This window comes from Pristis pectinata, chromosome 34 (assembly GCF_009764475.1).
Source record: "Pristis pectinata isolate sPriPec2 chromosome 34, sPriPec2.1.pri, whole genome shotgun sequence".
Classification (NCBI taxonomy): Eukaryota; Metazoa; Chordata; class Chondrichthyes; order Rhinopristiformes; family Pristidae; genus Pristis; species Pristis pectinata.
In genome coordinates this window covers 17,178,013-17,200,270 of record NC_067438.1, presented here as the reverse complement: position 1 = coordinate 17,200,270, position 22,258 = coordinate 17,178,013, and the positions used below count along the sequence as shown (strand labels likewise).

The 22,258-nt window shown below is 54.9% G+C and overlaps 2 protein-coding genes across 2 annotated transcripts in view; one reads left to right on the top strand and one right to left on the bottom strand.

The window, feature by feature from the left end:
- tap1 (transporter 1, ATP-binding cassette, sub-family B (MDR/TAP)) overlaps positions 1 to 1,263 on the bottom strand; it is a 33,121-nt gene extending 31,858 nt beyond the window's left edge. The window contains exon 1 of the mRNA XM_052043623.1: positions 1,241 to 1,263. The gene's annotated coding sequence lies outside the window, so the exon portion shown is untranslated. The remainder of the gene's footprint in view (positions 1 to 1,240) is intronic.
- Positions 1 to 21,556, top strand: part of LOC127585911 (class I histocompatibility antigen, F10 alpha chain-like) — a 603,397-nt gene extending 581,841 nt beyond the window's left edge. Inside the window, exons 2-9 of the mRNA XM_052043651.1 lie at positions 8,659 to 8,776; positions 16,195 to 16,455; positions 16,750 to 17,022; positions 18,873 to 19,136; positions 19,406 to 19,513; positions 20,161 to 20,190; positions 20,456 to 20,503; positions 21,012 to 21,556. Coding sequence (XP_051899611.1) covers positions 8,728 to 8,776; positions 16,195 to 16,455; positions 16,750 to 17,022; positions 18,873 to 19,136; positions 19,406 to 19,513; positions 20,161 to 20,190; positions 20,456 to 20,502 — 1,032 coding nt within the window. The 5' untranslated portion in view covers positions 8,659 to 8,727 and the 3' untranslated portion in view covers position 20,503; positions 21,012 to 21,556. The remainder of the gene's footprint in view (positions 1 to 8,658; positions 8,777 to 16,194; positions 16,456 to 16,749; positions 17,023 to 18,872; positions 19,137 to 19,405; positions 19,514 to 20,160; positions 20,191 to 20,455; positions 20,504 to 21,011) is intronic.
- Positions 21,557 to 22,258: the final 702 nt, after the last annotated feature.

Genomic DNA, 22,258 nt, shown 5'->3' with positions numbered 1-22,258 from the left:
GTGGGCATGCTACGTTGGTGCCAGAAGCGTGGCAACACTTGCGGGCTGCCCCCAGATCACTCTACACAAAAAGACGCATTTCACTGTGTGTTTCGATGTACATGTTACTAATAAAGAATATCATCGTCATCAAAAGATTTACCAGGATGTTGCTTGGACTTGTGGGCCTGAGTTACAGGGAGAGGTTGCGTAGGCTAGGACTTTATTCCCTGGAACGTAGGAGATGAAGGGAGACCTGGTGGAGGTATCTAAGATCATGAGGGGCATAGACAGGGGGAGAGCACATTGCCCTTTTCCACAGGGAGGGGGAGCTAAAAACAAGAGGGCAAAGGTTTATAATCAGAGATTTAAAAGGACATCAGGGGCAGCCTCTCACAACATTTAACAAGTATCGAGAAGACCATTTGAATGACCAAGGCAGAAAAGGCTGCGGACCAATGGGGTTAGTATTGCTGGGTAGCTGCTGGTCAGTATGGACATGGTGGGCCGAAGGGCCTGTTTCCATGCTGTGACTCTGTTTGATAAACAGTGGGGTCACATTTGATCCCCCCGCTCCCCCCAATCCACAGGAACAATTCCAGAGCCCATAGCACCGACTATGATAATCACAGCGTCCGGTCCCTCTCCAGCCATCTCTTCTGAAAACTCTCCCACACTCCCTCCCTCCACCCCTCCCTCCCTCCCTGCCTCACCTGCCCCTCATGCCAAACACTTCCCATTTCCACTGTCCTCCCTCCCTACCCCTCCCTCCACCCCTCCCTACCCCTCCACCTCTCCCTCCCTCCACCTTCTCTCCCTCCACCCCTCCCTACCCCTCCACCTCTCCCTCCCTACCCCTCCACCTCTCCCTCCCTTCCCCTCCACCCCTCCCTCCACCCCTCCCTACCCCTCCACCTCTCCCTCCCTACCCCTCCCTCCACCAACCCTCCCTCCCCCTACCCCTCCCTCCACCCCTCCCTACCCCTCCGCACCTCCCTCCACCCGTCCCTATCCCTCCACCCCTCCCTACCCCTCCACCTCTCCCTCCCTCCACTCCTCCCTCCGCACCTCTCCCTTGTCTCTCCCCTCCTCCCTCCCCATTCCCCTTCATCCTCTCCCTCCCTCTTACCCCTCCCTGCAGCCGTTCCCCCCCCCCCGTCCATTCTGCTGCACCTCCCCCTCCCCCCCCCCCCCCCCCCCCCCCCCCCGGGATCTCGGGGACATCCCTCCAGCCCGCCCGGCAGTTGTCAGGTTGACTCACCTTCAGCCCCGGAGCTGCAGCAGGGCGCGGCTGGGAGCGAGAGTGACCAATGAGAGTAGAGCTCTGTGATGAGTCATCGGTTGCTGGGCAGAGTGTGGCCGCTGAGGTTGGTTTCTCACTCCGATGTGCCCTGGAGCTGCTGCTGCTGCCCCCTAAAGGCAACACTAACAACGGCAGCGCCCAGTGCCCTGTGCCCTGACCCAGTGGAGGGGACAGAGAGAGCGCCCTGTGTCAGTGGGGGCAGGGGTACCCTGTGCCAGTGGACAGCACAGAGGGAGTATCCTTGTGCCAGTGGAGGGGACAGGGGGATTGCTCTGTGACAGTGAACATGACCGGGGGGGATTGCTCTGTACCAGTGGAGAGGACAGAGGGAGTGCCCTGGTCTCCCCACAAGTTCAAGTATCTGCTTGTGCCTTGGGAGAGTAAAGAACAATATACTGGCAATGGGGGCAGTTCAAAGGAACTTCACCAGGCTGCCCTCTGGGTGAGAGGGTTGTCCTGTCTAGAGAGGTTAGACAGGTTTCTGTATTCTCTGGAGTTTATAAGAATGAGAAGTGGCCTCATTCAGACATACAAGATTGTCATCAACAGGGTAGATGTTGAGATGTTTCCCCCAGTGAGAGAGACACAAACAAGGGGGCACAGTTACAAGATAAGGGGCCAGTCATTTAAAACCAGGCGGCAGAGAAATTTCTTCTATCAGAGGGTGGTGAGTCTCTGGATTTCTCTGCCCCTGAGGGTGCTGGGGGCCAGATCATTAGAGATATTTAAGGTGGAGAAGTATTTGAAAGATCAGGGTTAGGGTTACAGCTATTTCCATCTGTTCTCTCTCTGGTGCATCTGTTCCCCTCTCTTAGTCCCTTTCTCTGTCTCTCTTCATCTGTCTCTCCCTCTGTCTCCCTCTCTCCATCTCACTTTCTCTCTCTCTGTCACCCCCTCTGTCTCTCTCTCTTTCACTCCCCATCTCTCTCTCTCTGTCTCTTTCCCTGCCTTTTTCTCTGATTATCTGTTTCTCTCCTGCTCTGTCTCTCCGTCTCTCTCTGTCCATCTCCTGCCCAATGTACCTCTCTCTCTCTCTCTGTCTCTCGGTCTCTCTCTGTCTCTCTCTCTGTCTCTCTCTCTCTCTCTCTCTCTCTCTCTCTCTTTCACTTTCTCTGTACCGTCCTCTCTCTGACCATTTCCCTCCATCTGTCTCTCACACACACACAGAGCTGAGGACTGGTTTAAGCTTTGCCTGACCACTGTACCTGTCACAGTGATGTCCGGCCAAGTCTCATTGGACGGTGCCATCCGGCAGCCCCTCCCCCGGGAAACTCCCTGTGACCGGGGCGTGAGGCTGAGTCATTCCATCCGACACTGACGTGAAGCTGGAACTGGAATCTGAAACAGATAGTGCTGGAAATGCTCGGCTGGTGAGGCAGCGCCAGTGGGGGGAGAGTCAACCTTCCTGACCCAACCTCCACCCAGCTGCCTCCAGCAGCTCCAAGCAGGACACGGGCTAAAGGGCAGCACTTCAGGGCTTGGACAAAGCTTGGTGTGGGGGGTGAAGACACGGAAGACTGCTGATGCTGGAATCTGGAAGAACTCAGTGGGTCGAACAGCATCTGTGGAGGCAATAGGTGTGTCAAAGTCTCGGGTGCAGACCCTGCATTAGACCCTGCTTTCTGATGCAGGGTCTAGACCTGAAACCTTGACATACACTTTTGCCTCCACAGATGCTGCCTGAGTGTTCCAGTGTTCTGTGTATTTTGTTGGTGTTATAGGTCATAGGGCTGTGGGATTAAAGTGCAGAGGTCATGGGGCTCCCAGATTCAGTCTCCCTACCTCAGAAAGGATGTACTGGGCACAGAGGGAGTGCAGCACAGTTTCACCAGTGATCCCAGGGTCAGTGGGTTTGCCGAATGAGGAGAGATCACATCAACTGGGACTGTGTTCTCCAGAGTTTGGAAGCATGGGAGGAGAGCTCACCAACAAAATTCTGACAGGGCTTGGCAGGCTGGATGCAGAGAGGGAGATTCCCCCCGGCTGACTGGTCTGGGTCTAGGGGCCGTCTCAGAATAAGGGGTGGGCTGGGAGGAGGGAAGGTGGTGAATCTTTGGAAGTCTCTCCCCCCAGAGAGCGGTTGAGGCTCAGTCACTGAGATCATTCAACTCTTGTGATGTATTTATCTCCTCCCCTTGGCCTTGGGAGGGGCAGGGGATGGAGTGTGGACGGCGAGAGGGAGGGGTGGGGTAGTGATGAGGAGAGGGAGGGGTTGGGACAGGCATGGGGAGAGGGAGGGGTTGGGACAGGCATGAGGAGAGGGAGGGGTTGGGACAATGGATGGGGAGAGGGAAGTTGGGGCAGTGAAGGGGGGGAAGGGGGAGGGTTGGGACACGGAGGGAGAGTGTTGGGATGGTGATGGGAGGGGTTGGGTGGTGATTGGGAGGGAGGTGGAGGGTGGAGAGGGTGAGAGTGGGGACAGGGAGGGTGAGGGTGGTGAAATGGGGGGAAGATGGGGACAGAGAGGGTGAGGACAGAGGGGGGATTGGGACAGTGAGGGTACGGATGGAGAGGGGAGGGTGGGGATGGAGAGGGGAGGGTGGGGATGGGGGGTACGGATGGAGAGGGGAGGGTGGGGATGGGGGGGTGGGGATGGAGGGGAGGGTGGGGATGGGGGGTGGGGATGGAGAGGGGAGGGTGGGGATGGGGGGGTGGGGATGGAGGGGGGTGGGGACAGGGAGGGGGAGGGTGGGGATGGAGAGGGGGAGGGAGGGGACAGGGAGGGGCAGTGGAGGGACAGGGAGGGGGGAGGGTTGGAATGGTTGAAATACCTCTCAGAGTTTTGATTTTCTGTAACCAGCCTCATCCCCTCCTCCCTCTGTCTCCCCGCAGTGAGAACCCCCCACGCCCCCCGCCAGTCCCTCCCCCCGCACACTGGTCCTGAGCCAAGATTTAGAACCCTGCCCCCTCACTGTGTGCACAGCCCGGGCCCGTGTATGGGGACCCGGGCCTGTGTACAGGGACCTGGGGCTGTGTATGGGAGCCCAGGCCTGTGTACGGGGACCTGGGCCTGTGTATGGCAGCCCGGGCCTGTGTTTGGGAGCCCAGGTCTGTGTACAGGGACCCGGGTCTGTGTACGTTGACCCGGGGCTGTGTACGGGAGCCCGGGTCTGTGTACATTGACCCGGGCCTGTGTACGGGGACCCGGGACGGGGTAGTTTCGAGCTGTTGCTGTGGAGATGGGAACAGCAGCAGGCTGCAGTGATGAGGTCAACATGCTGCTAATCCACTCCCTGGAATTCCCCGTCACCGTCCACAGTCCAACCTGCTCCCTGGCTGCTCTCCAGCCTCTTCCCAGAAGTTGCTTCCCTCAAACACGTGTTGGCATGGATCCCACCCCAGGCTTGCAACCTCTGGCTGGTTTCAGAACCTTCTCCCAGTTCACCCACTCCAGTGTGTACCTCACGTGTTCTGGCTCAGGCTGAAACTCACAGCCAGGGTCAGGGAACAGTGACCGCCCACAGCTCTGTGTCCCAGGGTCGGGAATACAGACCAGGCTCGGAACCAGGGTCAGGGAACAGTGACCGCCCACAGCTCTGTGTCCCAGGGTCGGGAATACAGACCAGGCTGGGAACCAGGGTCAGGAAACAGTGACAGCCCACAGCTCCGTGTTCCAAGGTCGCGAATACAGACCAGGATTGGATCTAGTCTCAGTGAACAGCTGCTCTCCATCCCTGTGCCAGTGAGCTCCCTCCAGCTGTTGGGGTTGATCGTGTTGGTGTGCATACGAATCGGGAGCAGGCAGAGGCCACTCAGCCCTTTGAGACTGCTCCCCATTCAATAAGGTCATGGCTGATTGGTGTAACCTCAACCCTGCATTACCCTTACGCCAGTAACCTTTCACCCCCTGCCGTTCGAGTATCCACCTACCTCTGCCTTAGAAATAACCCAAGGCTCTGCTTCCTTTTGAGGGAGACTCGCCGCCCTCAGAGTGAAAACATTTCACCTCATCTCTGTTTTAAGTGGTAACCTCTCATTTGTAAACGGTGACCTTTTGTTCCAGACTGTCCCACAAGAGCGAGCATCCTCTGCACTCCCACCCTGTCCACACCCCTCAGGACCTCATATGTTCCATTCAGGAACTAAACTCCGGTGGACAAGTCCAGCCTGTCCGAGCTTTCCTCACAGGACAAACCCCCTCCCCCCCACCAACAATTCTAGTCCAACAAACTTTCTCCAAACTGCTTCCAATACAGTAACACCTTCCTCAAGGAACCCAACACTAGAGCGGTGCGGGGAGGTTGAAGCTCATCTGCCAAGGTGTTGGGCACAGGAAGACAGTATCGAAAAGCAGCAGAAGATGAGAAAGAGCAAAATGACAAGAAATGGGAAGTAATTAGACTGGCCCGGACTGAGGTAGAACCCAGGGAGGTCCAGGATAGGTTCATGGGGCACAGCCACAACACAACGTGTGTATTAAGTGGTTGGTGAGCTGGGCAAAAGGGTGGGAATGGGATCTAAATATTCCTGGATACAGGGTGTTGGGGAAAGTCAGGGACGGGAGGGAAGGAGGGAGGGTCAGTATGTTAAGGAGATTGGAGAGGGTGTCCTGGAACCATCGAGGACAGAATGTGTCTGTTTAGATTGGGGAAACAGTAGGGGAGAGGTTGCACCAGTGGGACCTTCTAGAGACTGATAACTGGAGCTGGGGGAGGGAGGGGGAAGATGTTGAAGAGCAAGGGGAAGATGGGGAAATTGCAAAGACGCAAGAGATTCTGCAGATGCTGGAAACTGCAGCAACACACAAAATGCTGGAGGAACTCAGCCAGTCAGGCAGCATCTTCGGAAGGAAATAAACGGTCGACATTTTGGGTCAAGATGCTTCATCAGGACCATCAAGGAAATTGCAGAGATGTGCAAGACCCACAGAGTATGGGTAATTTGGGGGAGGGGGCGGAGAGCACAGGGTATTGATAATGGGTTGGGGGGGCCTTCTGCTACCCAGATAGAGATTGGGTGGTAACAGATGGTCAGCAGTGTTGGAAGTGTGTTCAAGAGGAACTCAATGTGTTTCTGACCCAGTGAGGAAGTCGCTTTGCTGCACTTGGTTCTGGGGAACGAGCGGACCAGGTGATGCAGGTATCAGTGGGGAACATCCAGTAAACACTGATCATAATATCATAAAGTTTTGACTAGCAATAGAAAGGGATACAGACCATTCTAAAGTAAAGATAGTCAATGAGATGAGGAAGATCCAGCCCGGGTAAACTGGAAAAAAAGGTTTGGTAGAGAAACCTGTAGCTGAACAATGGGAGGGTTGTGCAGTGGGGATGTTTCACCTACTGTCTGGGTATATTACATGGGGAGGGAAGGGAAATTAAAGCCCGAGCTCTCTGATGACCAAAGGAGCAGAGGAATCCCACGTACCCCCAGGTCCCTCTGTTCCTGCTGCATGTTGCATTGTTCATATTTTACCTTTAGAAATGTAACACGGCACGTTTACCTGGATTAAACCACCCGCCTCCTCTCCACCCGTTCCCACACCCTCTTCTCACCTTGTTCACAGTTCACCCCCTGCCTCTTCTGCACAGTCTGCAGATTTGGAGCCCAGGGACCCCGGAGCACCAGCTGTTGGGCGTGAGGCAGCAGTCAGGAAGTGAGGGCGGTGAGTGAAGCCCAGGGCAGGGCAGCGGGGATCGTGCCCACTGGGTCTGCCCCTTTGTCTGCATCCCAGGCTCCATAAACCCAGGGTCTATGCCATGGGGTTCGTACCCACAGGGTTTGTGCCACAGGGCTAGGACCACAATGTGTGCTCTCGGGGTCCGTGCTCCCGAAGTGTCTGCCTGTGGGGCCACTGACAGGTCCATGCCCCAGTATCTGTGTCCCCACGCTATGTACTCCCCAGGATCTGTGCCTCCACATTCAGCATGTTATTCTTTGCCATTTCCACCAGCCACAAGTTTCCCTCCGCACCGCACCCCGCCCCCCCCCCCCTTTCAGGCTTTCTGCAGGGACCACTCCCTCCTTGTCTGCTATCCCTCCCCTCCCCTCCCCGCCACCATAGGAGGTGCAACACCTGACCCTGCACCTCCTCCTCCGTCACCACCAGAGATTCACCTGTGCCTCCTCCAACCCATTTGACTGCATTCAGTGCTCCCGATGTGGCCTCCTCTACACCGGCAGACGCTGTGCTCTGTCCACAACGGCCATCTCGAGCTTCCAGTCACATGTCACAGCAACTCCCCTCCCCACTCCCACACCAACCCGTCGGTCCTCGCCCCTCCCCACTGCCATTGGGAGGCCAAATACAAATGACCACCACCCCATATTCCACCTGGGCAGTCTACAACTGAAGGTATGGACATTGAACTTTCAGATTTCAGGTAACCGTTAGCCTATGTGTTCCCCTCTGACTTCTACCTGCCCAGCCAGGTTCTCTCTCCCTTTGTACACTCCCCCCTCCCATTACCCAGTTCCTTTCCCCTCCCCCACCTGCTCCCACCTGCCCAGCATCTCACACACCTGTCTGCCTGGGGTTCTCCTTCCTTGGGCCACCCTTCCTGTCCCCTACCCCACTGGTTCCATCTTTCACCCACAGCCTCTGTCTCTGAGCTCCTCCCCCCCCACCTGGATCCACCCATCACCTACAGCCCTGTTCACTCCCCCCCCCCCCCCCCACCTCACCTCTCCACACAGGCTCTCCCCCCTCTACACACGCGGTTCTGACCCGAACTGTTGGCTATCCCTTTGCCTCCACAGATGCTGCTCGACCTGCTGAGTTTCTCCAGCAGATTATGTTTTGCTCCGGGATCTCTGTCTCCAGGATGTGTGCCCTCGGGATCTCACCCCCAGGGTGTCTGTCCCCCGGTCTCACCCCCAGGATCTCTGACCTCAGGGTCTCTGACACTAGCCCGTGTCCCCAGGGTCTCTGTCCCCAGGGTCTCTGACACTAGCCCGTGTCCCCAGGGTCTCTGTCCCCAGCGTCTCTGACACTAGCCCGTGTCCCCAGGGTCTCTGTCCCCAGGGTCTCTGACACTAGCCCGTGTCCCCAGGGTCTCTGTCCCCAGGGTCTCTGACACTAGCCCGTGTCCCCAGGGTCTCTGACACTAGCCCGTGTCCCCAGGGTCTGTCCCTGCCCTCCTGCTCCCACACTTTCGGTTTCCGTCATTACAAACTCCGCTCCCTCCATCCTCCCGGCAACTGATGACGTGATCTTAACTCCTCCCCTGATTGGACAGAATGAAATATTTTCGAACTTTATTTCCAAAAGACTCAAACTCCTCGGACGTCTTCTGCCCAGACACCGATGACGCACAGCCGGCTCGGATTATGATTGGACGAGGACATAGCACGGACCAATCAGCGTGCACTCCGGGGATGAACCTGCCCGGCGCCGCGCAGAGTCTGCAGATCGTCCGGGAGCGGCGAGCGGAGCGGTGGGATCGTGCTGTGCACCGGCGGAGGGCTCGGAGACTCGGGACAACACTGATCGGGAGGGAGTAACGATGCTACGACTAATCCTGCTGGTCCTCCTGTGTGGGGGCGTCTCCGCAGGTGGGTGACAGTGGAGAGGGGGTGGGGGTGGTCAGCTGGGCACCCAGACCCCGGTCAGTGGCTGAGGGGTCCCACACCGCCCAGCCTCTCAGTGGGTTTCGGTTTGGGGGGGAGGGAGGGATGGGTTAACCTCGCCCCTTCGCTGACCTGGGCCTGAACAGTGTCACTGAACATGTGGACAGTGGGATACCACAGGTCTGGTCAGCACTGGGGGGGAGGGGGTTATGGGGTGGCACAGGAAGAGCCCATTCAGCCCTCTGTGCCTCTGCTGGGGTATTGCTCTCCCCGGACACGAGAAGGAGTGAGACATGGCCGTGCAGGGGGCATTTACACAGCTTGGAGGGCCAGAGGGCGGGCAGGGGGTCGGACTGGGCAGTGGGAGGCAGGTTGAATGTGGTACAGGCAGGTAGGAGGAGAGGCACCTTGGCAGAGTGAAGGAGGGGCTGTGGGTTAGAGACTTGTCCTTTCCATCCCTTCCACCCCGTCTCTGCAGGTGGAAACTGTTCTCACCCTCCCAGTTCTGAGGATGGGTCTTTGACCTGAAACATTAACTGTTTCCACGGGTGCTGCCCCGAGCTGTTCAGGGTTTCCAGCTCTTTCTGTTTCTGTTGTTGAAGGAGGTTTGACGGGTGAAATGGTGGAGCGGAGGGAGTGCAGACCAGAGGGAGCTGGGTGTGGGAACACAACGTCCCTTGTACCTCAGGGCCTGTTGAGGGCGGTTGGTGAAGCTCCCGGGATTCACAGAGAGGTACAGGAACAGTCAGGCCACGGTGAAACACTGGACTGGTCTCTGGTCCTGGGAACGATGGGAGAGTCTGTGAGGGTGCTCCCTGAGATGGGGAAGCTATAGGGTGGGGTGGGGGAAGCTGGGGATGTTCTCCCTGGAGCAGAGATAGTTGAGGATGGGTTTGGAGAGGGGAGGGGGAGCAGAGGCTTCCATCAGCAGGGCGGAGGGAGAGATGTCCAGATGAGCACAAATCGCCAAGACTGGTGCTGGTAAACAGGATTAATGAGGATGGGTATGGAGAGTTATCATGGACACTGTGGGCCGAAGGGCCTGTGCTCTGGGACTACATGAGATTTAATGGGGGGGGGGGGGAGTGAGAAAAAGTTGTTGCTGACACTGGGGGGCTGATGCTGAGCATATTTACAGGGCCAGGCACCACCAGCATTCACAGTCAGAAAGCTTCACACCACTCTACACCCGGCCTGCTCCCTGCAGCTCACACCAACACTGGCCCTTCCTTGGGGCTTCACACCCCTCACTGTGGTCACAACTGCCTCCCAGTGCCCACTGCTCACGGCATGCAGATGCAAAGGTCACCTGGACACCAGTGGGGACCAGATCCAGGTCTGTTCTAGCCTGCATCAGCTGGGAGGGTGAGATGTCACAGTTTGGGAGGTCAGTGACTCCCCCCACCAGACCAGACCCCGAGCTCTCTGTCAGCCCACAGAAATAGGGAAAGAGACATTGACAGAGCACCTTCTCAGCACTGCAGCCCCTGAAGACAGCTCCACCCACCTCCTCCACCCCAGCAGAGACCTCCCTGCCCACCACCTGCCCCTACAGAGACCCCCCCCCCCCACACCTCCCCTCCAATAGCCACAGGTGATTACCAGAAGACTGGAGGGTGGCCAATGTTCTGCCTTCATCTAAGAGGGGCTGCAGGGACAAGCCAGAGAACTACAGGCTGGTGAGTCTAACATCAGTGGTGGGAATGTTACTGGAGGGAATTCTGAGAAACAGGATCTGCCTGCCTTTGAAAAGGCAAGGACTGATTGGGGATAGTCAGCGTGGCTTTGTGCATGAGAAATAGTGTCTCAGGAATTTGACTGAACTTTTTCAAGAGGATTGATGAGGGAAGGGCAGTAGATGTGGTCTACATGGACTTTCGCAAGGCCTTTGACAAGGCCCCACGTGGTAGGCTGGTCCAGAAGGTGAGATCATGTGGGATCCAGGGTGAGCTGGCCAATTGGATCCAACATTGGCCTGCTGGAAGGAGGCAGAGGGTGGGGGTGGAGGGTGTGTTTCAGATTGGAGGCCTGTGACCAGGGGTGTGCATCAGGGATCAGTGCTGGGTCTCCTCATATATGTTCTTTCTTTTTCAATCTTTTTATTAGTTTTCAAATTAATACAGATTAATATATCAATGTTTATACATGTAATACAAAGAGATCAGGAGAACAATCATGACATGGATAATCATAAAGAACAAAATATTTTAAAAATCTGTAGATCCAACGATCTGTTAGTGAATGAATATAATATAAAAGATTTATTATAAAATATAAAATAAAGAAAAAAACCCAAAACAATAAGAAAAACTATAAACAATATATCAAACCAAACTAAGCTAAAGAAAAAATTGTTTTAAAAAAACAGGAAAAAAACTGGACTAAAATTTCTCAGTAGAAACAGAGCAATATTATGTCATCAACTCCATTCCTCTAAATTGAAAGGTTATTATAAGGGGATCTATATCATGTGAAAATATTGAATAAATGGACTCCAAACTTCCTCAAATTTAAGCGAAGGATCAACAGTACCACTCCTCATTTTTCCCAAGTTTAAACATGATATAGTTTGAGAGAACCATTGAAAAGTAGTCGGGGGTATTGGATCCTTCCATTTAAGCAAAATGGATCGTCTGGCCATTAATGTAACAAAGGCAATCATATGGTTAGCAGAGGCAGATAGTTGGCCAGACTCTATCCTTGGTAAACTAAAAATTGCAGTGATAGGGTGAGGTCGTAAATCAATCTTCAATATATTTGAAATAATGTTAAAAATATCTTTACAGTATTTTTCCAAAAGAGGACAGGACCAAAACATGTGTCAAAGAAGCCACATTCGATTTACATCTGTCACATATCGGATTTATATGGTGATAAAAACGAGCTAACTTATCTCTTGACATATGGGTCCTGTGAACTACCTTAAACCGTATCAACGAGTGTCTGGCACACATTGAAGGTGTATTAACTAAATGAAGAATTTTCTTCCAAGTCTCTGTAGGTAAAGGTGTCTGGAGTTCACTTTCCCATTCATTCTTAATTTTGTCCTGAACGAATGTTCTGAACGAATTTTCATAATTAAATCATAGATTATTGCTATCAAGCCCTTCTGATAAGGATTAAAATCAAAAATTTTTTTCCGTAATTTCAGTTTTGTAAGGTGTGGGAAAAGAGGGTATAGTGGCTTTTAAAAAATTTCTAATTTGCAAATATCGAAAAAAGTGTGATCTCGGCAAATTGTATTTATTAGACAATTGTTCAAAAGATGAAAAACAGTTATCAATGAATAAATCACAAAACATACGATTCCCTTCATTTTCCATATGGAAAAAGCTGAGTCAACTCTGGATGGTTGAAAGAAAAAATTAGATTAAATGGGACTTGACAGGTTAAATTTATTCATCCAAAAAATTCACGAAATTGAAACCATATTCGTATTGTATGTTTAACAATTGGGTTAGTCATATGTTTACTCAATTTGGTAAGTGCAAAAGGGAGTGAAGCTCCTAAAATAGAAACTAATGAACATTCAAGGACTGATTGGGACTCAAGGTGGACCCATTTGGGGTGTTGAATTACATCTGAATCTTGTATCCAAAAAATTAAATACCTAATATTGATTGCCCAATAACATAACCTAAAGTTAGGCAAGGCCATACCACCATCCTTTTTTAATTTTTGTAAATATTTCTTACTTAGCCTTGGGTTTTTATTCTGCCAAATATATGAAAGAATTTTAGAATCAATAGTGTCAAAAAAAAGATTTCGGGAAAAAAGTTGGAATCGCTTGAAATAAATATAAAAATTTTGGTAAAATATCCATCTTAACCGCATTAATTCAGCCTACCAATGATAGAGACAGTGGGGACCACCTAGTAAATAATTGTTTAACATGGTCAATTAAAGGCAATAGATTAGCTTTAAATAAGTCCGTATGTCTCTTAGTAATTTTAACACCTAAATACATAAAATAGTCAGTTACCAATCTAAAAGGTAATTGGCTATAAGTTGGGGTTTGCATATTTAATGGAAAAAGTTCACTCTTATTAAAATTTAATCTATAGCCAGAAAGAACACTGAACTGATCTAGTAGTGATAGTACTGCGGGGATAGATTCATCTGGATTAGAAATATAAAGTAACAAGTCATCTGCATATAAAGAGATATCTTATGAATCTTCTGTCCACGAGTAATACCACATATATTTGAAGAATCCTGAAGACCAATAGCCAAAGGTTCTAAAGCAATATCAAATAATAAAGGGCTTATCGGGCAGCCTTGTTTAGTTCCTCGACAAAGCCTAAACAAAGGAGACCTCTGATTATTAGTAAGTATTGAAGCCATAGGTGCATAATAAATCATTTTAATCACAGATATAAATTTAGGACTAAAATTAAATTTTTGAAGTGTAGTGAATAGCTATTCCCATTCAACTCTGTCAAACACCTTTTCAGCATCTAGTGAAACAACACATTCTGGGCTTTGGGATGAAGGGGTATATATAATATTAATTAATCTCCTAATGTTAAAATGTAGATAATGATTCTGAATAAATCCTGTCTGGTCTTCAGAGATAATTTGTGGAAGAACCTTTTCCAATCTAAAGGGTCTCCTCATATATGTTAATGATTTGGATGAGAGTGTCGGGGGTGTGGTCAGGCAATGTGTGGGTGACACCATCACACCATTGGTGTGGGGGACGGTGAGGAAGGTTGTCTAAGGTTACAACAGGATCTGGATCAACTGGGGAAGTGGGCCCAGGAATGGCAGACGGAGTTTAATTTGGACAAGTGCAAAGTGTTGCATTTTGGGAAGTTAAACCCGGTGGGACTTGCACTGTGTGGCAGGGTAGCAAGGACAGGCCAGGGAACCACAGGCCGGTCAGCCTGACTTCAGTTGTAGGAGGGAGTTCTGACGGACAGGATCTTCCATCACTAAGATAGTCAAGGCCTGATCGGGAATAGTCAGTGTGGTTCTGTGTGTGGGAGGTCATGTCTGACAGATCTTTTGGAGTTTTTCGAAGAGGTAACTAAGGGGATAGATGAAGGTAGGGCAGTGGATGTTGTCTACGCAGACTTTAGTAAGGCCTTTGAAAAGGTCCCGCATGGCAGGCTGATCTGGGAGGTTAGGTCGCATGGGATTCGGGGCAAGCTGGATTCAGAATTGGCTCTGACAGGAAGCAGAGGGTGATGGTTGAAGGTTGATTCTCCGACTGGAGGCCTGTGACTAGTGGGGTGCCCCAGGGGTCAGTGTTGGGACCTCTGTTATCCATTATGTATGTAAGTGACTTGGATATAAATGTACATGGCACAATTAGCAAGTTTGCTGATGACACTAGATTAGGGGGACGATGGTGAAGCAGGTCACAGTGACTTACAAGGAGATCTTGATCAGTTGGGGAGATGGGCTGAGGAATGGCAAATGGATTTCAACTGAGTTAAGTGGGAGGTGATGCATTTTGGACAGTCAAACCAGGGTAGAACTTGTGCAGGGAATGGCAGGGCACTGGCGAGTGTTGTGGAACAGAGGGACCCAGGAGTACATGTGCACAGTTCACCGAAAGCGGCCGCACAGATAGGGTGGTGAAGAAGGCGTTTGGCACCCTGGCCTTCACCAGTCAGGGCTTCGAGGTTAGGAGTAGGGACATTATATTGCAGTTATACAAGCCATTGGTGAGGCCACACTTGGAGTATTGTGCACAGTTTTGGTCCCCCTGTTATAGGGAAGACGTTGTCAAGCTGGAGAGGGTGCAGAAGAGATTTACGAGGATGCTGCCTGGACTGGAGGGCCTGAGTTACAGGGAGAGGTCGGCCTCGCTGGATCTTTATTCCCTGGAGCGCAGAAGAATGAGGGGCAACCGCATAGAAGTTTATAAATTCATGAGGGGTATGGATAAGGTGGACGGTCGCCATCTTTTCCCCAGGGTTGGGGAGTCCAGAACTAGAGGGCACAGATACAAGATAAGAGGGGGAAGATTTAAAAGAGAGCTGAGAGGTAACGTCTTTACACAGAGGGTGGTGAGTGCCTGGAATGAGCTGCCAGAGGAAGTGGTCGAGGTGGGTACAATTGCAACATTAAAGAGGCATTTGAATAGGTACATGGAGGGGAGGGGTTTGGAGGGTTCTGGGCTGAACATGGGCAACTGGGACTAGCAGGGAGGATGCTGTGGTTGGCATGGTCCAGTTCGGCTGAAGGGCCTGTATCAGCTGTATTACTCTGACTCTGGTCCATGACTCTAAGATGTATGCCATGAGCCTTCTTCACCACCTTGCTGCTTTCAGGGAACTATGGACTTTAACCCCAAGGTAGATCTGTTCATCAACATTCCTTCATGCTTCCCATTCACGGTGCATGCCCTACCCCATCCCCTTGGACTTGTTGGAATTAAATTCCGTCAGCCAATGCTCTGCCCAACTTTCCATCCATTCAATAGACGACTGCAGTGATGGACAACCTTCTGCCCTGTCCACAACACCACCAATTTTCGTGTTATCTGCAAACCTACTTATTGAACCTCTGAAGTTCACACCCAGGTCATTAATATATATTACAAGCAACAAAGCTCCCAGCACTGGTCTCTGCGGCACACCACTGGTCACAGACTGTCCATCAGAACAGCCTCCTTCCAGCACTGCCCTCTGCCCCCATCACCAGGCCAGGTTTGGATCCACGTAGCCAGCCCACCCCGGATCCCGTGTGTCTCATCCTGCTGGACCAGCCCACCACACGGGACCATGTCAGTGCCTTACTCGGCTCATACAGACAACATCTCCCACACACATCATCAGGTTCCTGAGCCACCACCTCGAAAAACCCAATGAAGTTAGTGAGACAGGACTTGCCGCACACAGAGCCACGTTGATAACCTCGATCAGCCGCTGCCTTTCCAAATGTGCACAATTCCTGTCCCTAGGGTTTTCTCCAACAATTTCCCCACCGCTGACATCAGGCTCACTGCCCCACAGTTACCCGGTTTATCGCTGATGCCTTTGTTAAATAAAGGAACATGATCTATGCTCCATTCTGGTACCTCAGCTGTGGCAGCCGGGGTGCGGGTCCCCCCGGGGGCGCGGGTCTCCGGGTCCCCCCCCCCTCCCCCCGGGGGCGCGGGTCTCCGGGTCCCCCCCCCCTCCCCCGGGGGCGCGGGTCTCCGGGTCCCCCCCCCCTCTCCCCCGGGGGCGCGGGTCTCCGGGTCCCCCCCTCTCCCCCGGGGGCGCGGGTCTCCGGGTCCCCCCCCCTCTCCCCCGGGGGCGCGGGTCTCCGGGTCCCCCCCCTCCCCCGGGGGCGCGGGTCTCCGGGTCCCCCCCTCCCCCCCGGGGGCGCGGGTCTCCGGGTCCCCCCCCTCCCCCGGGGGCGCGGGTCTCCGGGTCTCCGGTCTCTCTGACTCTCTGCTCCGGTTCCAGGCTCTCACTCTCTCCGTTATTTCTACACGGGGGTGACCCCGGGGCCGGGGGTCCCCGAGTTTGTGACGGTCGGTTATGTGGACGAGGAGCAGATCGATTACTACGACAGTGAGTTGGGGCGGGCGGTGCCCCGTCAGCGGTGGATGGCGGAGAGTCAGGGCCCCGAGTACTGGGAGCGGGAGACACAGAACATGCGGGGCACGGAGCAGGTGTACAAGGTGGACATCCAGACCCTGCAGGAGCGGACCAACCAGACCGGGGGTGAGTGGGGAGCCCGGACCGGACGTGGGGGGAACCACCCGGGTAGAGGGGGGCGGAAGAGGAAGGAACCACCTGGGGAAGCGGAAGGGGAAGCAACCACCTGGGGAGGGTGAGGGGGGGGAGGGAGGAACCACCCGGCGAGGGGGGGCGGAGGGGGAAGGAACCACCTGCGGGGGGGGGGGGGAGAAGGAAGGAAACGCGGGAGGGAGGAACCACCCGGGAAGGGGGGGGAGGGGGAACCACCCGGGGAGACCCCCCCCCCCCCCCCCCCCGGTGACGGACGGTGTGTTGCAGGGATCCACACGATCCAGCAGATGTACGGCTGTGAGCTCCGGCAGGACGGCTCCACCGCCGGGTTCTCGCAGTACGGCTGGGACGGGACGGACTTCATCAGCTTCGACAAGGAGCAGGGGGTGTGGGTGACCCCCGTGCCCTGGGGGGTCCCCACCAAGGAGAAGTGGGACCGGGACACGGCCGGGAACCAGCAGCTGAAGGGGTACCTGGAGCAGACCTGCATCGAGTGGCTGCAGAAATATGTCCTGGCCGGGGAGAGAGACCTCCAGCCAGGTGAGGGGGGTCAGTGTGTGTGGGGGGGGGTCAGTGTGTGTGGGGGGTCAGTGTGCGGGTGTGGGGGGTTCACTGAGTGTGTGGGGTCAGTATGTGGGGGTGTCAGTGTTCTGTGTGTGGCGGGGGGGTCAGTGTGTGGGGGGGGGGGGTCAGTGTGTGTGGGGGTGTCAGGGTGTTCTGTGTGTGTGGGGGCGGGTCAGTGTGCAGGGGGGGGTCAGTCTGTGTGTGTGTGGAGGGTCGTCTGTGTGTGGGGGGATGGTCATGATGTGTGTGTGTATGTGTGTTGGGTCAGTGTGTGTGGGAGGGTGTGTGTGTGCGGGGGGGTCAGTGTGTGTGCGGGGGTTGTCAGGGTGTTCTGTGTGTGTGGGGGGGTCTGGCTGTGTGTGTTGGGGGTTCTGTGCGTGGGGGGGCAGTTTGTGCGTGATGGGGGTGGTCAGTATCTGTGGGGTGGGTCAGTGTGAGGGGGGTAACTGTGTGTGGGGGAGTCAGGGTGTTCTCTATTTGGTGGGGTCTGAGTGTGTGGGGGGGTGGTCAGTATGTGGGGGTGTCTGTGTGTTGGGTCAGTGTGTGTGGGAGGGTTGGTGTGTGGGGGTGTCAGGGTGGCTGTGTGTGGGGGGGTGTCTGTATGTGGGGGGGTGGTGTGTGGGGGTTCAGGGTGTTCTGTGTGTGTGTAGGGGGGGTCAGTGTGTGTGGGGGAGGGTCCGTGTGTGTTTGTGTATGTGTGGGGGGGGCAGTTAGTGGGGGTGGGGACGGTGTGCGCGGGTGTCAGGGTGTTCTGTGTGTGGGGGGGCGGTCAGTGTGTGTGTGTGGGGGGAGCGGTCAGTGTGTGTGTATGGGGCTGTCATTGTGTTCTGTGTGTGGGGGGGTGGTGGTCAGTGTGGGGACTGTCAGTGTGTGGGGGGCGGTCTGTGTGGGGGCGTCATTGTGTGTGCGGGGGGTGTCAGTGTGTGCGGGGGAGTCAGTGAGGTGTCAGTGTGTGTGGGGGGGTCAGCGTGCACATGTGCGTCGGGGTCAGTGTGGGTGGGGTCAGTGCGTGGGGGTCTGTGGGGGTGTCAGTGTGTGTGGGGGGAGTTGGGTGTCAGTGTGTGGGTGGGGGTCAGCGTGTGGGGGGTCTGTGTGTGGGTGGTAAGTTTGGGGGTGTCAGTGTGCGTGTGGGGGGCTGTGTGGGGGTGTCAGTGATGGTAGTTCAGTGTGTGTGTGTGGCGGGGTCAGTGTGTGCAGGGGAGTCACTGAAGGGGATCAGTGTGTGTGGGGGCAATCAGTGCTTGTGGGGCAGGTCAGTGTGTGTGTGGGGGGGTTTCAGTGTGTGTGGGAGGTTTCAGTGTGTGTTTGGGGGGGGGTCAGTGCATGTGGGCAGGTCAGTGTGTGTGGGGGGGGTTTGTGAAAGGGCTGTCAGTGTGTGTGTGGGGGGGTCAGTGTGTGTGTGGGGGAGGTCAGTGTGTTATGGGGGGGTCAGCGTGTGTATTTATGTATCAGTGTGTGTGGGTTGCTTGGTGTGTGTCGGGTCTGGGGGGGTGTACTGTCTGGGGTGTTACAGTGTGTGTTAGGTGTGGGGAGGGTCTGGGGGTGTGGTGGATGTGTGTCGGTTGTGGGGAAGGTGTGAGGGGTGTGTGTGTCGGGTGTGGGGTTGTTGCAGAGTGTATGTCGGGTGTGGGGGTGGTCTAAGTGTGTGTCGGGTGTGGGGGAGTGTGTTGGGTCTGAGGGTGTGGAGCGGGTGTGTCGGGTGTGGGGGTGTTACAGTGTGTGTCGGGTGTGGTGGAGGTGTCGGGTGTGTGGGTGTTACAGTGTGTGTCGGGTGTGGGGGTGTTGCAGTGTGTGTGCTCCCCCCTCACTGCCTCCTGTCCCCCCAGATCGCCCCGAAGTGTCCTTCACCTCCTCCCGCGACGACAGCCGCCTCTCCTGTGTGGCCACCGGCTTCTACCCACAGTCCATCGAGGTGACTCTGCTGCGGGACGGCCGGGTCCTGGAGGAGACCAGTTCCCACGGGATCCTGCCCAATCACGACGGCACCTACCAGCTGACCAGGAGCGTGCGGGTGGACCCCGCGGACACGGCCCAGTTCTCCTGTCGTGTGGAGCACCGGGGTCTCCCCGAGCCACTTGTCCTGCTCCACGGTAAGATGCACTCAGAGGTCGTGCGGCCCAGTGCAGGGACAGTGAGGGCTCCCTGCTGACCCCTGGCCCAGCGCAGGGACACGGTGAGGGCTCGCTGCTGATGCCTGGCCCAGCGCAGGGACACGGTGAGGGCTCAGTTGTGCAGGGACACGGTGAGGGCTGACGAAGCTGGTCCCTCAGCCTGTTGGACAGGTGGGGTGGGGAGGCGGATGAACAGCCAGGGACCCTGATCGCTGTTCCTCACGGCTGCTTCTCTGTTTCTCCAACAGGTCGGAAATCCAGCTCCGTCCCTGTGACGGTCATTGCTGTGGTCGTGATCCTGATCATCCTGGTGGCCATCGCGATCGCTGTGGGAATCGTCGTCTACAAGAAGAGAGGTAGAGCTGGATGGAGATAGACTGTTCCCCTGGGGGAGGGGAGACTGGGGAGGGGGTGTCAACCCAGCATTTCTCAGCACCGCAAAACCCCCAACCCCAGCACCCCTGCCTCTCTGTACCCAAGGGTGTCACTATCCCCCCTCCCCCTCCCCCCCCCTTCCCCCTCCCCCCTCAGCCAGTCCCTCCCCCCTTCTCCCCTTCCCCCCCCACCGGACAGTGCCTTCCCAATGCCAACCCCCTCTGGGGGAAAACATTGTTCTCTCAGATCACTGCCAGTCCTCTGTCTGCTCCTCTGGTGTTGGGCACCTCTGCCCCGGGGACAGTTTCCCCCGACTTGCCCCACCTGTGCCTCTCATCAGCGTGTTCACCGCTACCTGGTGGACGATATCAGAGTAAATGGAGACTCTGGAGCCTCCCACCGCCCCCTCTGTCACCCGTCGGCTTTGTCCCGTCTGCCGTGGGGAGACTCTGGTGGTGTTACACTGGGCCGGGCCCCTTCTGGTCCTGTTCAACGTTTCTCCTTTCACCACTTGTACCTTGACCGCGGTTTGATCGGGGCTCAGACCCCACCGGGCAGGTACTGAATCCATCTGGTTATACGCTGGGGATGAGGGAGCTTTCTCACTGACTGTCTCTGTGTTTTACAGCGGAGAAGAAGGGCTACAATCCCACCAAAAGTAAGTTCACCGTTAATCACTGCTGGATCGTTGTGTTACTGTGCTTGTGTTCACTGTGTCTGATCAAGGGAACCAGGGCTGTCGGTCTGTGTGAGTGCCTGTGCACCCCACACCTGTCTGTGTCCGTTGTTCTGCCCGTGTCTGTGTGTGCGTTCCTGCGTCTGTGTGTGTGCCTGTGTCTGTACAGCGCCGTACTGTGTACATCTGTCTTTGTGTTTCACTGCGTTGGTACTAAATGTTTTCCCTCCTGTCCTTCTGTTCACAGCGACTGATAAAGGGGAATCCTCCTCCAACTCCTCCGCCACAGCCTGAGGTAGGAACCACGTGGGCGATGTTGGGCTTCCCAGCTCTGTCATCACCGCACAGCCTGGGAACTGAGAACCCCCGGTCCGGAGCCAGGATTCTCGGATGGGTTATAACTAGTCCCCACAGCACCTCACCCTGGGAATGGCCTCCTGCTCAGCTCCATTACAGGGAATCCAGTCCCCAGTTTTCTTGAACTTTGTCACAGGAGCTGTGTTTGTATCCAGGGTTACCCCCCCCCCCCCCCAACTGATCTTTTGTGGGGAGGGAGGATGCTTGAATTATGTTGTAGTGGATGCTGAGAATTGGGAATCACTGAACATTATTCCCCGTGTCGGGGGATGTCTATGGGTGTTATTCCCTGTGTCGGTGGGTGTGTGTGGGTGGGATCGGTTCCCCGTGTCGGGGAGGCGTGGGTGACTGCGGGTCTTGTTCCCGGTGTTGGGGGCAGGGTGACTGCTGAAGTCCCTGGGTCTGCCTCGCTCTATAACCATCTCTCCCTCCTCCTCCTCCTCCAGGACCCTCCGCAGGAGATCCAGTGGACAGCAGGACGTTGATGAAGAAATCTCGTGGGGGAGGGGATTGGGTTGGGGGGGGGACAGAATGTAATCCTGGGGCTCTTGATGATGATCAACAGGGATCCTATGATTTGGGCTTTTATCTTCGTGCTTGGGGATACTGATAATTTGCTGATTTTACTGCAGGAGCCGGACTGTAATTTTGCTAAATGGCTTTAATCATAGTTGAAGTGAAGTGAAGGGGTTTAGTGGGGAACATCCCCGGTCAACACCTCGCCCTTGGTCAACATCTGGTCAGACTCACGATTGGATGAATGGGAGATCTACTCAGTCAAGTTTACCCTTGTCCAGAGTGGCTTCTGTCTCTGGTGGGGGCGGGAGGGGAGTGGACGGAGGGGACACGGTGACCCATGGGCTGTAGGAGGTGGTGGTGACCACATGGAGATCAGGAAACATGATTTTATGCTGGGGAGGGAGGGAGTGATGGTTTGTGGTTCACTGTCAAGGCTTTTCAATCCTGAATTCCAATAAAGTGTGTAACTCCAGCTCCCTGTGCGGGAATGTTTGTGGCGCTGGCAACATTGGGATTTGAAGGATGCAGCCACCAGGACTCTGGGCGAAGTGGGAATGATCTGCATGGCTGGTACTTGGCCCAGCTCGGTGCTACCGGGGGGGGGCGGTGGTGAGGGAGGAGCTGCATTTGGGATGTTACACACGGACCACACAATCCGTGGGAGGGGTGTGTGAGAAGACAGGGGGAGTGGTTGCTGCTGAGGCAACAGTGCGCAGGGAGAGAGCGGACGGGGCAACGGTGAACCGGTGCGTTGGAAAACCGATGTTCCTGGGAAGCTGCCCGTGAAGTTGGAAGTGAAGGATTCGTTTAATCGCACCATCATTTCCCCTGGCGAGCTCTGCAGCTTCTATGGGGGACATTCACTCGACCTTTCTCTGTTGTCTGTCAGCAGAACCATTCACAGCCCACTGTTACCGTCCCTGCCCTGTTACTCTGACCCCGTTTCTGCTCCTTTAACCAGTGTTCATGTGCTGCACTCGACACGTGCCCAGTGGTCAGGTTGGCCACCTTGCCTGCCAGTCTTACAACATAACCTGTAACCTCTCCTGTGGCCGGGACTGAGTTGCTTTTCCTCCTGTATGTTTGTACCAGATGGAATGTGCGACTGTTGTGGGTCCCATGTTGTCGTGTGAAACGGTTCTTTGAGGTCTTAAAGGTAGAGGAACTCTGGACA